This window comes from Myotis davidii, unplaced genomic scaffold (assembly GCF_000327345.1).
Source record: "Myotis davidii unplaced genomic scaffold, ASM32734v1 scaffold205, whole genome shotgun sequence".
NCBI lineage: Eukaryota > Metazoa > Chordata > Mammalia > Chiroptera > Vespertilionidae > Myotis > Myotis davidii.
The window spans coordinates 5586859-5600616 of NW_006297573.1; the positions used below are offsets into that span (position 1 = coordinate 5586859).

The 13758-nt window shown below is 40.8% G+C and overlaps 1 protein-coding gene across 1 annotated transcript in view; it reads right to left on the reverse strand.

The window, feature by feature from the left end:
- GUCY2C (guanylate cyclase 2C) overlaps positions 1–13758 on the reverse strand; it is an 81208-nt gene that overhangs the window by 50138 nt on the left and 17312 nt on the right. The window contains exons 5-9 of the mRNA XM_006773282.2: positions 12423–12544; positions 10901–10997; positions 8261–8378; positions 4562–4697; positions 285–370 (exon numbers count right to left, since the gene is read on the reverse strand). Coding sequence (XP_006773345.1) covers positions 285–370; positions 4562–4697; positions 8261–8378; positions 10901–10997; positions 12423–12544 — 559 coding nt within the window. The remainder of the gene's footprint in view (positions 1–284; positions 371–4561; positions 4698–8260; positions 8379–10900; positions 10998–12422; positions 12545–13758) is intronic.

Here is a 13758-nt window from a genome sequence, read left to right on the forward strand (position 1 = left end):
CACTTCCCCCTGAGAATTGTCAGACCACAATAGTTTGGTCTTTTTATCAATATATTCTGGGTGGCATATTTTTATATATTAAGTAGAGTGGATAAAAAGTTTGGTGGGTCAAAATGCTTCAGGAATGCTTTCCTAAGTGGAGCATAATTGTGAATTGGACGTAAACTAACTTCCAAAAGTTATGTTTACATACTTCTTTAATTCCTTGACTATTACTCGCCTCCCAAGTTATCCCTCCTCAGCCAATCACTTCAACCCAAGTTCTTAATAAAAGTCAGACGTACTTTGTTGGTCTCCACAGAGGTATACAGAAGCGCCATAGTATTGTCGATGTCCCCATAGATGTCCAAAGTCACAAAGCCCTTATACCCTAGAGCAAAATCAGAAAGAGTTAGAGGCATTTGTTAACTTACTGAAAGACCAATTAGATCCTGACAGAGAGTATAACATAGGTTCAAATTGCTTTATTGTACTGAAAAATAGTTGATCTAAATTATCTAATCTGAGGGCACCTGGACTGGTCCTTGGCCTTGAAATCTCTGAAGAATATTTTTGTGAGCGGTGTTACTTAGTTAGAAGAAAAAATCTTTTTCATTGCATTTAGAGTGGCTCTAAATATAATAGATTCCTCTTGATTATTAGTGGGAAGCTTTTGCTAAGAGTATTTACTAAACTAGTATCATAGTGTGTAGATCATTGTACAATCTAACTTAAGATTGTAAGAAGATTAAAATCCATTCACTATCATGTAAAGTTTGAAGACATTGAGAAAATTAAGTTCTCTGTGTCTTGGTTTCTCATCTATGAAATAACAACAGTACAACAAACTTATGAAATGGCTGTTTAGGTAAAAATATGATCAAATATCAGCAAATTCATATGGTTTAACATAATAGCTAATATTTATTTTGCATTTACTATACCAGTCTCTGTGCTAAGTGGTTTATATACATTTATCATTTTATTCTTCCTAAAATACCATGATGCAGAAACTATTATCTCCACCTTATTGCTGAGAAATCTGAGGCTAGAGATTTAAATAACTTGCTCCAGGTTGTACAGCTAGTAGATGGCTAATTTAGGACATAAATGTCTATTGGCTCTAAGCCTATGTTAGTGCCCATTAAGATGCTTGACCAAGATAACGATATGATAAATTAATTAAGAATGCACATAGCCCTGGCTGGTGCTGCTCAGTAGTTTGGGTGCTGTCCTGTGTACTGAAGGGTCACCAGCTGCATTCCTGGTCAGGCACATACCCAGGTTGCTGGTTCGATCCCTGGTCCAGGAGTCTGAGGGAGGCAACCAATTGGTTTCTCTCTCACATCAATCGGTTTATCTCCCTCTCTCTTCCTCTCCCTTTGTCTCTCTCTAAAGTCTATAAAAACATCTTTGAAAAAAAAAAAAGAATGCACATAGGATGATACTGAGAAGATGGTAGAGTAGGAAGCACCAGAAATCTATCTTCCCAACCTAGACAACAATTGCACTGGCAGAATCTGTCTGATATAACTATTCTGGAACTCTGGGCTTAGATGGTAAGTTGTGATTAATTTTCATCCATTTTTGCTCTTAGCACAGAAGCAGTACTTTCCCCCACCCCTCAGTCCTGTGGCAGACAGCTGTGCATGTGTTCCTAAAGCAGTTCACACACCACTTGCAGGAGCCAGGATGAGCAAAAAAGAAAGATCCTGTTGTCCAAGATATTGGGGATCTGTGCCCTAATTGCTGATTGTTGCTTATGATCACAGAGGTTCAGACAAAGAGGTGGTGGCCATTGTTGCTGCATCTACTCCCATTGTTGTAAACCCCACCCTCTACTAACATGACTTTTGGGGGGTGTAAAGGGTTAGTGACTCTTATACTCTCTTTCTTTTTCTTTTTTCCCTTTGAAGGACAGACATTGATGGCTAGGACATTCAAGCAACTGCACTGGGCATGCCCAGGAGAAGCCAGAAGCTCAGAAAAGAACTGAGAAGGCCTTAAGTTTATTCCTCAGCACAGAGACAGACCACAACAATAAAAACAAAAAGCAGAAACGAAACCCAGCAAACCCTGGGGAATGGGAAATTAATTCCCCATGTGGTTTTCAGAATTATCAGGTTATTATATTCAAATATCCAGTTTTCAATGACAACAGCAAATCACAAGGTACCCCTTAGCTGGTTTGGCTCAGTGGATAGAGCGTCAACCTGTGGACTGAAGGGTCCCAGGTTCAACTCCAGTCAAGGGCACATATCGGGTTGAGGGCTTGATCCCCAGTAGAGGGTATGCAGGAGGCAGCTAACCAATGATTCTCTCTCATCATTGATGTTTCTAACTCTCTCTTCCCTTCCTCTCTGAAATCAATAAAAAATATATTTGGAAAAAAATCACAAGGCATACAAAGAAAAAGGAAAATCTGGCCCATTCAAAAGAAAAAAGGTAAGATAACAGAACTGTCCCTGAAAAAGGCATGACGGTGGATCAGTTAGACAAAGGCTTTAAAACAATGATCTTAAATATGCTCAAAGAATTCAGAAGACATGGATAAATTCAAGAAAATGATGCATAAACAAAATGAAAATAACACTAAAGAGAAGAAAATCTAAAAAAGAAACCAAAAAGAAATTCTGGAAGTAAAAAGTACAATAACTGAAGTGAAAAATTCACTAGAGGGATTCAGAGGCAGATTTGAGCAGGCAGAAGAATCAACAAACATGAATATAGGACAATGGAAATGACTGAGTCTGAGGAACAGAAAAAAGAAAAGATTGAAGAAAAGTGACCTGTGGAACATTATCAAGTAGACCAACACAGGCAAAGAAGGAAAAGAGAGAATATTAGAAGTAATGTCCAAAAACGTCCCAAATTTGATCAAAGACAGGATTATAAATATGCAAGAAGCTCTATAAACTTTAAGTAAGGTGAGTTCAGACACTCACACCAAGACGCACTATAATAAAACTGCCAAAAGCCAAAGACAAAGAGAATTTTGCAAGCAGTAAGAGAAGTGATTTGTCCCATTCAAAGGATACTGAATAAGATTGTTAGCTGGTTTCTCATTAGCACCTTTGAAGGCCAGAGGCAGTGGGATGATATATTCAAAATGCTAAAAGAAAAAACTATCAACTAAGAATCCTTTGTGACATTTACATGAATTGAACCTCGAGGACATTATGCTAAGTGAAATAATACAATCACAAAAAGAATAATACTGTCTGATTCCACTTATATGAGATATGTAGAACAAAGTCACAGAGACAAAAAGTAGGGTGGTGGTTGCCAGGAGGTAGGGGTAGGGGACAATGGGTAATTATTGTTTAATAACTATAGAATTTCAGTTTAAAAGATGAAAGTTCTGGCAATAGGTAATGGTGATAGTTGCACAATGATATGAATGAACGTAATAACACTGAACTGTATATACTTAAAAATGATTAAGATCGTATATATATTTTTAAATATATTTTATTGATTTTTTACAGAGAGGAAGGGAGAGAGACAGAGAGTTAGAAACATCAATGAGAGAGAAACATCGATCAGCCGCCTCCTGCACATCCCCCACTGGGGATGTGCCCGCAACCCAGGTACATGCCCTTGACCGGAATCGAACCTGGGACCTTCCAGTCCGCAGGCCGACGCTCTATCCACTGAGCCAAACCGGTTTCGGCATTAAGATCGTATATTTAATATTATGTGTTTTACCACAATTTTAAAAACTAGGGGGAAAATAATGTACATAAAGTGCCTATAAGAACTTGGGACACAGGAAAAAAATCAATAAAACATCCTTCCTCCCTGCCTCCCTGCTTCTTCAGGAGTGCAGAAGTGATTTCTTCCTATCCTTGTCATATGCTATAGACACTGATGCAGCCCTCAAGCTTAGTGTTGGGTGTCTGCCACCTTCTGGAGTCAAGAGAAGACTCACTCTGCAGTAGGATAAAAGTTTGTCAGAGTAAGGATTTAGGGCAAGTTAGAAAAGTCAACTATCATTTGTCTTTTACTTAATATACATTAATCTAAAAAGACATTTTTTTCATGGTAACTGGATGAGATCTGGGAAATAAAAGGAGTTTCAATAGAAGCTTGTGTGGAAAGAAAATGCTGATTCCTATAGTTCAGAAGGACAAGTGTTGTGAAATTTTGGATGGTATTGCTATGAGAGGTTTTGAGTTGGAGAGGTAACACAGGGCCTCTCATTTTGGAAGGACAGAAAGAGAAGTATGGAAGGACCAAAATCAAACTACAGGCACTTTTCTTCTTGCTAATCTCCAAGCACAGTCAGGACATTATGGCTCAAAATGATCTGCGATGAGCTTGTTCATAACTACAGGGCCTGAGCTATATGCTCTTTCCTTGATATTCAAGGATTCTGAAATTCTAAAGCATAAACTGGGGTCTAGTTATTGATAACGGCACCCCCAAACTCTATACAATGATGTCTACTGCCCATTAAGTTCAAAGGTATTTATCTGTTGATCCATTTATTGCCAAACCCCCTCTTTGCTTCCCAAAGTCCATATTTCTTCAGCTTTCTGTAGAGAGTGTTAAGTGTTGTTTGCTCTTAGGTGACCAGTACCTTCGAAAGTGAGGTTCCTGAAAGCATGAGCAAGTTCGTCGGTGTCAACTTCTTTTCCTTTTCCAAGAAATGTCTCTAGCACATGTCCAAAGAGCAAGATTCCATTCAAATAGGCAAGAGAAAAGTCATTTAACTCCTGAACAAGAAAGAAAAATCTTAAAATGAGTTCTACGGTCTTGAGCCAGGAGCAAAATGTTCTTGGGGTCAGCAGGGTAACTGAATATTGGGGGAATTGTAGAAACGGAGACTTTGGGGTAATATTTCCTTGGGGTGGGGGTTGGGGGGGGGCTCTGTATTGTCACTATGTCACAATTCTGTCTTGGGATCAATAAACCGAGAATACTGCCTTCAAGGAGGTAACTGGAAGCAGTTGTACTTCTTTCCCATGAGGATAAAATATCTCATTTCAACCAGGAAAGAAAATATACAGCATCTTCATAACCCTTATAAGATTTTACAGAAAATTAACGCTTGCAGTTTAATGTTCCCCTTAAAGAGTAAAAGAGAACAACCACAAAAACATCTCCCTGCCTTTGAACATCCTGAATGGGACAGGAGGATTTTGATTGGAAGGTATTGAGCTTGCTTTGAAGGCAGTTCTTTTTCTTTATTTTTTAAAAGAATATATTTTTATTGATTTCAGAAAGAGGAAGGGAGAGGGAGATAGAAACATGAGAGAGAATCATTGATAGGCTGCCTCCTGTACACCTCCTACTGTCGATCAAGCCCACAACCTGGACATGTGCCCTGACCTGGAATTGAACCCTGACCTTCTGGTTCATGGGTCGACACTCAACCACTGAGCCACACTGGCTGGGCTGAAGACAGTTCTGATTGGGTGTTACTTCAGGCCATAAATGTCTGCCCAGGGGAACAAAAAAGAGAGGGTCAGGCCCTGGCTGGTGTGGCCCTGTGGGTTGGGCATTGTCCTGTACACTGAAAGGTTGCTGGTTGGATTCTGTGTCAGGGCACATGTCTAGGTTGAGGGCTGATCTCTGATAGGGGACATGCAGGAGGCAGCCAATTGATGTTTTGTTCTCACATCTATGTTTCTCTCTCTCTCCTCTCCCTTCCTCTCTCTCTCTAAAAAATCAATTTTAAATTCAAATAAATAAATAAAAGGGAGGGTTAAAACTCTCTTGCAACAATTATATGCTGGTTTTCACAGAGTAAGGCTATGGATTAAAAGCTCTGTGCTCCACTGAAGCCAAGTGAGTTCTGTCAACTTGGGTATTTTGGATTGCACACTTTTGCCAGACCTTAGAAGCTATGCAAGTGATACCTGAATACTATACCCTGAAGAATATATGTTAGAAAATATATCAGGGAAAAAAATAAAACCACCTCTCATTGGTTTCAGTGCTTTTTGCTGAAATCATCATTTCATGAGCTGAAAAGAATCCAGTTGAGACCCAGCCCTACCCAAAAGGGGGTGTGACTCCTAATTTTGGCAGGGTTGTAAAACAGAGGGCTTAGCACTGCTAGTGCAGGAAAAACTGTGATACTTCAAAGATACCCAACGTGCTTTATAGAGCTTTTTGGGCCTGGCCTTTGCTTGCCAACCCAAAACTGTTCATGGTCCTCAGGACTGCTCCTTCCCTCCTCTTCCCACTCCAAAACTGCTCTCAAGTATCTCTGAGTGCAGAATACATCTGAGGAATTTGATCACATTAAAGTGCATTGTCTGACCAAGACCAAGTGGTATTAGTGTCAGGAGCCCCTCATTATACTTAGGTGACCATGATTTGATATCCAAATGGAGCATCTTTTTTTTGGAGACAAATGCTAAACCAGATGAAATGCTTGGATAAGAGGCATAAACCAGGACTCTTTTGGATAAGTGTGGACAATGGTTAACCTAATCACAATAGATAACAATGTTTTTACTTAGGAATACAGGGGTGGGCAAAGTAGGTTTACAATTGTGAGTATGCAAAACACAGATTTTATTTAGGTACTAGTAGCCCGGTGCACAAAAATTTGTACACTTGGGGGTGAGGGTGAGGGGTGGGGCCAGACCCCTCAGCCGACCTGCACCCTCTGTCATGTTCCTGGACCCCGGCCACTCCTGGCCTAGGCACAGGCCTAAAGGCTTGGGGTGGCCCGGCTCCCGAGGCCCCATTTTATCAAGAGAACAAAGTCTGCATTAGTTACAGCCCTCACTGAACCCAGTACAGTGCATCTGTGCATACAACTGCCTCCTTCATGTGCCTGCTTCGCCCTACTTAATTAAATACATCTTGAGGACATAGCTCTGTCTTATCCTGCTTCACCTTCAGTGCCTGGCCTGGTGCCAGGGATCTGAGAGGGTTTGCTGAGTGAGTGAATGAGTGAATGAATGAGTAAGTAGGTGAATGAGCAAGCAGGTACCAGTCGGGATAGTTCGCACTCCGCTCTGGGCTGCCTGACACAAACCCCGGGCAGTTGCCGCCCTGCTCCCAGTGGCCCCATTCCCCTCTCCCAGCTGCATAGTATGTGCAGGGCAAAGGCAGCCTGGGTGTGCATGTTGGCAGATCAGTGCATTAGCACCCGCCAACCCGGGATTCCCAAGGGAAGGCCATTTGTGGGCACAGCCGGTGGCTGATCGGTGCATTAGCACCCGCCAACCCGGGATCCCTGCGGGAGGACCATTTGTGGGTGTTGCCATTGGCAGATCGGAGCATTAGCACCCGCCAACCCAGGATCCCCACAGGAAGGCCGTTTGTGGGCACAGCTGGTGGCTGATTGGTGCATTAGCACCCGCCAACCCAGGATCCCCACAGGAAGGCCGTTTGTGGGCACAGCCGGTGGCGGATGGATGCATTACCACCTGCCAGCCAGGGATCCCCGCAGGAGGGCCGTTTGTGGGCGTGGCCATTGACAGATCGGAGCATTAGCACCCACCAGCCCAGGATCCCCACGGGAAGGCCATTTGTGGGCGCAGCCAGTGGCGGATGGATGCATTACCACCTGCCAGCCAGGGATCCCCATGGGAGGGCCGTTTGTGGGCGTGTCTGGTGGTGGATCACTGTGGTCCTGCTGGCCAGCCCTGGATTGGGTCCCATATGGGCTGCCTGCCGCCTGGGTCGCAGATAGCAGGCCCAGGTGGCAGTAGGCCAGGCGGGATGGCGCTGTCCTGCCCTGCCTGTAGCATGCAAATTAGCCACCATCTTGGTTGGCAGTTAATTTGCATATCACCCTGATTAGCCAATGGGAAGTGTGTTGGAGGTACAGTTAATTACCATGTTTGTCTATTATTAGATAGGCTTATTGTTTAGTAATTGTTGTATTTTGCATATGAACAGCTGAAAACCTACCTTTGCCCACTCCTGTGTATATCTCTAAAGATAGAATTTGATATGGGTGCCAGCAGAAAGTTGCTTTAGGATGTAGGAAAACTTCACTTATTTTACATTGTTTATTTCCACCTCCCCTAAGTTAGCAGGGCGTCTTCTATCTTCCCACACTATCACATCCATTTTTATGTTACAGAAGAAGTGCGCACTGCTGTGCTGGTCTAGAGCCTAACACACTGACCCATAGTAAGAGTTTTAGTAGCAAGAATCTTGCAATTACACCTAGTAGGTCTCAGTTAAAACTTGCTGAGTGAATTGAAATGAGTAAAAAAAATAATGCTCATCTTAGAATTTGAGTCCCAAAGAGTAGAATAATATCTTAACCTTGAAGAAGAAAATAATAGTATGCATATATGAAGCTTACCAATGATAAGTCCTGGGGAAAAGAACTATCTGGGAATGGTTCTTTAGGAGGCAGTGTCAAAACAAGGACATTTTTCATATAGTCAGGGGCTGTGACATTTTCCATGAAGTAGTGGTTACTGAAATAAAAGCACAATTTCTCATGAAAATTAGGTTCCTCCAAATAGAGAGATAGAGCTCCTACAATTTCATTCAAACTAAAATAGTCTTGAAATAGTTTAAAACATGTTCTTTTTCCCAGTAACCTGCAAAGCTGTCTACTTTCTCCATATAGGCTTAATTCTTTCAATCTGCTAAGTTGAACAAGAGAAATTAGGCAGCTGTACATAACATACACAAAGGGAAAGGAAGATCAGAAGACATATACCACTTTCAGGGAAATGTGTCTGAGCTCTGGACATGTGAGCTAGTGGTTGCTTTCAAGACTTAATGACCCTTGGTTTATATCTGGGAACATTCTTTTCCTTGAGTGCTCATAACAATTTAGAGATATTAAGATATGATAAAAAATATTAGGAGTGAAAATTACTTTTCAGATGGTAAAACATAAGAATGGAAGGGCTAAACATTTTCTCTACCACTACTGTAAACTTCTTGACATGAGCTTATTGATCCTTGTATCCTCAACTCCAAGATAATTCTTGGCACACTGTGGACTCTCAATAATGTCTGAGACTGTGCTGCAAATGGTATCTAGCTTTCCAACCATTTGAATGTTTTAATAGGTCAAGAATCTAACATGTTTGAACTGCTATAACTAGGCTGACCATCATTTAATATTCAAACAGGAGGTGAACACATCTATGAACTGAGAACTGTTTTGAATCTTTTGCTCATATTAGCACATACAATTCTAAAAGTACCCCGATACAGTGGACATTTTTATTCTCATTTTACAAAGGAGTAGATTAAATCTCAAAATACTAAGTAATACCCAAGAGTCAAATGAACCAGAAGTGTCAGAATTAGAATTTGAATCCAAGTTATGTATGTCTAGTTCCAAGTGAATCTCATGATTTTCCCCAAAACATAGTCAGGTGTCCTTCAGGAATAGCGAAAGGATTGCCAACACTTTGGCAGTCGATTGAGGATTTGCTAAAAGTAAAATTACACCAACTAAGTTACACTGAGGACTCCTTCCAGAGGGCAAAACAGTTACTGAAAGAAGCCATCAATGTGGTTGTTGGGATGAAATGCTGATGATGTGCCCTCCTTCCTGTATGCTGCCGCTAAAAAGTTACATTGGTTATCTTCATGAGCAACTTGTGGTCAAGCAGGCCTCCAGTTGATATGCTTCACTTCTCTTAACACTGTGAAAGGTACATTTCGTGTGGGTGAAGTGACTAGGCAAACACAGGAAAGAGCTAATGCAGTAACATGTTCTGGTCTGAACATAGAAAGGTAATGATTAATGATCCAGTCAGATAAGTGAAGTCAGATGATCTAGCTGATGGGGCAAAGGACACAGCCATACCAGTGAAACCCTCTTTAAGCTTATTCTGACTCACATATTACCTTGACACAGTTAGTCTGTGGGTCTCCACATTAAAAGATGAGTGGTAAAATGAGGGATGTGATAAAAAGTAGTTCTATTGCCCTGGCCGGTTTGGCTCAGTGGATAGAGTGTTGGCCTGTGGACTGAAGGATCATGAGTTGGATTGTGGTCAAGGGCATGTACCTTAGTTGTGGGCTCAATCCCCGGCCCCGGTTGGGGTGCCTAACGGAGGCAACCAACCAATGTGTCTCTCTTATGTTGATGTTTCTCTCTGTCTCTCCCCTTCCCTTCCACTCTCTCTAAAAATCAATGGAAAAAATATCCTCAAAATAAATAAATAGTATCTAAATAAATAAATAAATAAATAAATAAATAAATGTGATTTCTGTTTTTTTTTTTCTCTCTCTCTCTCTTTAGTTCCAGACAAATGCAAAGGAAAAGATCTCCGCCCAGTGATGATTCACAGTAGGCAAAAGGTAACTGTATAAATTAAATTCACTTAACTAGAACTTTCCTCATACCAAAGGTGGCTGAAGGAAAAATAATCTAAGATCAAAGGCCATTAGCATTTGAAGGCACAGATATGGCACACATTCTTATAGATAATATTATTGGGTTATAAGCTGATTTATCACTACCTGAGAAAGACCTTAAAGTCAGGCTGGACACCAGGATAAATAGACATGTGGGTTTAATGGGGTTTTCATAAAACTTTGTTATTTAGACATGATAGTGATGTCAAAGGAATACATCTCCACTAAGGCCATGATTAATTAAAAAAGAATGAGGGCATTAGAAAAGGAACAAGACATAAATTAAAATATTACCATCATGCCCTAGCTGGTTCGATTCCAGTCAAAGGCACGTACCTTGGTTGCAGGCTCCTGGCCCTGGGCGTGTGGAAGGCAACCAATTGATGTGTCTCTCTCACATCGATGTTTCTCTCTGTCTCTCCCTCTCCCCTCCATTCTCTCTAAAAATCAATGAAAAAAATATCCTCAGGTGAGGATTAAAACAACATATTATCATCATACTGAACCCTATATGAAGCTGTGCAAAACAAAGGAAAAGAGAATGCGCCTTTTGGAAATCCTTGGAGTATTTTCTTTCTGAAAGGAGAAGAGTTCTTTCAAATATTATACCTACTTAAATAGATCCACTAGAATAATGACAGTGTCTTCAGCCACTTCCCGGTCACCCTTGATGGAGGAGATGATGTCTGGTGTACCACACACAATAATCACTGAGGAGAGAGAGCAAGACAAAGAGAGAAATATACAATGGTGTACACACAAACAGAAAGGGAACCCGGTGCTTGAATTTGAACTCAGTATGTCCATGATATGTTTGTTTTAAGACTATCACCAATTCCTCAAATTACTACCTCCCCTTTTCTTAAATTTACAGTCACAAAGTCAGAGTAGAGCTAAATGGATCTTAAAAAGAATGATCTGGTCCATTCCCTTAATTTTATTGATTTAAGAAAACCAAAGCCAAGATGTCAAAGGGTTAAAGAACTAGTAGATGACAGAGGTAGCTCTACTATTCAAGCTTTATAAGTCTGGGTTTATGCTTATTCCATTACACCACACTGGAGTATTCCAAAAACTATTTTCATTGGTTACTATTTTCAACTCACCATATGTAAAGTGGTTGGAAAAGATATAGAATAAGTTAATGTGAGAATTTATGAAGTTTTCCTAAGCAACTTTCTTTGTGGGCTTTGTAGCCTCTTAACTCAGATCTTAGTCTTCGTGATCTCAGTGATGGAGTCCTATCCAATTCTATAACTGCAGCTACACTTCCCAAATGCATGACTTTATAAGTAAGAGGAGTTGGGAGATACTTCATTAGATTTTTTAAAATATTGTGTTGCCCAGTTGAATTGTAAACCCTGTAGGGACACAAATAATTTAATACTTCATGTTCCCCCTCGTATCTTGGTCAATGTTTTGCAAATGGTAGGTTCTTAGTTTGGTAAATGCTTAATAAGTATGATGATGTACATAATGATTTAAGTGACACCAGGAAATCCTGCCAAGCAAGGATTTTCCCATAGGAAATTCCCACAGTTGATTCCTTTACTCCTGATATATTCTAATTTGTAAAGAGAATTCTAAGGAAAATGAAGCAAATCACCTAATAACTTAGAAAGGATGACTTTATCCCACTAGTGTTTCACACTTGACTTGTAACTCAGAGATCATTAGGCAGGTGAGGTATTTTGCTTACTTTTATAATTTTACGTGAGGCTAGATATCAGTAAACATATCCTCTTAGTCATGAGTGAAGCAGGGTTCAGAATGTTTGAGGAATTGTCACAAATCCAATAACATATTGGATTGAGGTGAACTTAAAAACCAGTTTACTGTGATGGTGGATCATGATGTCATTTTGGTTTATAAAAATTGGATTTTAACATCATCATTACTTTCATGAAGTTAATATATTTGTTCAATGTCGCTTTTCTAATTTCTCCCAGAGGATAAAGTTTTAATCAACAAAAGAAACAATATAATGGAGTTGCATGCAACTACAGATCTCCCAAAAGATAAGAAGTAAATTGAGGTAATGATGACAACTCTGTCTGGTAGATTTGTCAAATGACTCATAAGGAAGTGGTAGCTGTGAGGAAGAAGTTGGCAAAATTATCTTCATGTTTTCATACCATTGCTTTTCCTTTCCTGGTGCATTAAGATTTTCTGAAACTCAGCCTCTCCTCTCAATACCTCTTTGAAGTTAAGTTCCTGAGAAAAATAAGAAACTCCAGCCTCTAGAGCATTGAGGTACCTAGAACAAAAAAAAGAGAGAAACTATAAGAATCCAGCTTTGTTTCCTCATGGCCTTCCATGCCATTTGCTCATTGCTTACAGATCTGTCCTGGGACTTGTTAATCAAAAATTCACATCTGCTATCAACACAGTAGATAATACATCCCATGAGTGTGAACATCTAATTTAGTGAAAGTATTGGGGAACTTTTAGGGGAGCTTCATGCATATGTACACATAGTAGAAAATTTGGTGGGTCCCTTATAATGGCTTTCTGCTATTTGCCGAAGAAACCAGTCCCCTTATCACAGATAAGTTGAAACCTTTGAATCTACATTACAAAAATTCCAAGTTGATAGAAATAATTTCTCCTCCTGTGTGAAATGAATTTATGTGTGTTCTAAGTTCACCCCAAAGTTTCTAGGACAAGGCCTTTGGGTTGATTCTTGTAGTTCCGTAGATGTGCAAACCCAGTGGTGCCCTACTTTTAGCCTTCTGCGTACTTACGTAGATAGAGACCACAGAACTGAGCAGCATCAGCATTGTGGTTCTGTAATAACCTGATCAAAGGATCCTGTCTGCTATCTTTGCTGAAGGAGAGGGAACTTGCAATTTTATTTTGGCAGTGGTGCCCATTATCCTGTTCTCTGTCCACCTCCCAACTTATTCTTCTGAAAAAAACTATGAGAGAAATGTTTTCTAACTAATTGTAGGTATAGGCAGAATGCACATTCTCTGGTATCATGTCTTGCACAGTAATGTGAAAGCATTAACCTCTGGTTTTCATTTCCTTATCTGTAAAATGGGGTTCATAGTACCTGTTCTCTTTTCTTCAGAAGGTTTCCCATGGGCAATCAATAAAACTATCTAAGAGGTACTTTGAAAACTACTAAGAGTTTGAAAATGCAACACATGCTGATTATGTTTATTATACTACTAGAGGCCCGGTGCACAAAAATTTGTGCACTCGGGGGGAAGAGGGGGTCCCTCAGCCTGGCCTGTGCCCTCTTGCAGCCTGGGACCCCTTGGGAGATAACGCCCTGCTGGCTTAGGCCTGCTCCAGGGTGGCAGAGGGCAGGCCCAATCCCTAGGTGCAGCCCCTGGTCGGGCTCAGAGCAGGGCCGATTGGGGAGTTGGGGCGCCGCCCCTTGTCATGCACAGAGCAGGGCGTTTCCGGAGGTTGTGATGCCACCCCCAGTCATGCTCAGGGTAGGGCCGATTGGGGGGTTGGGGC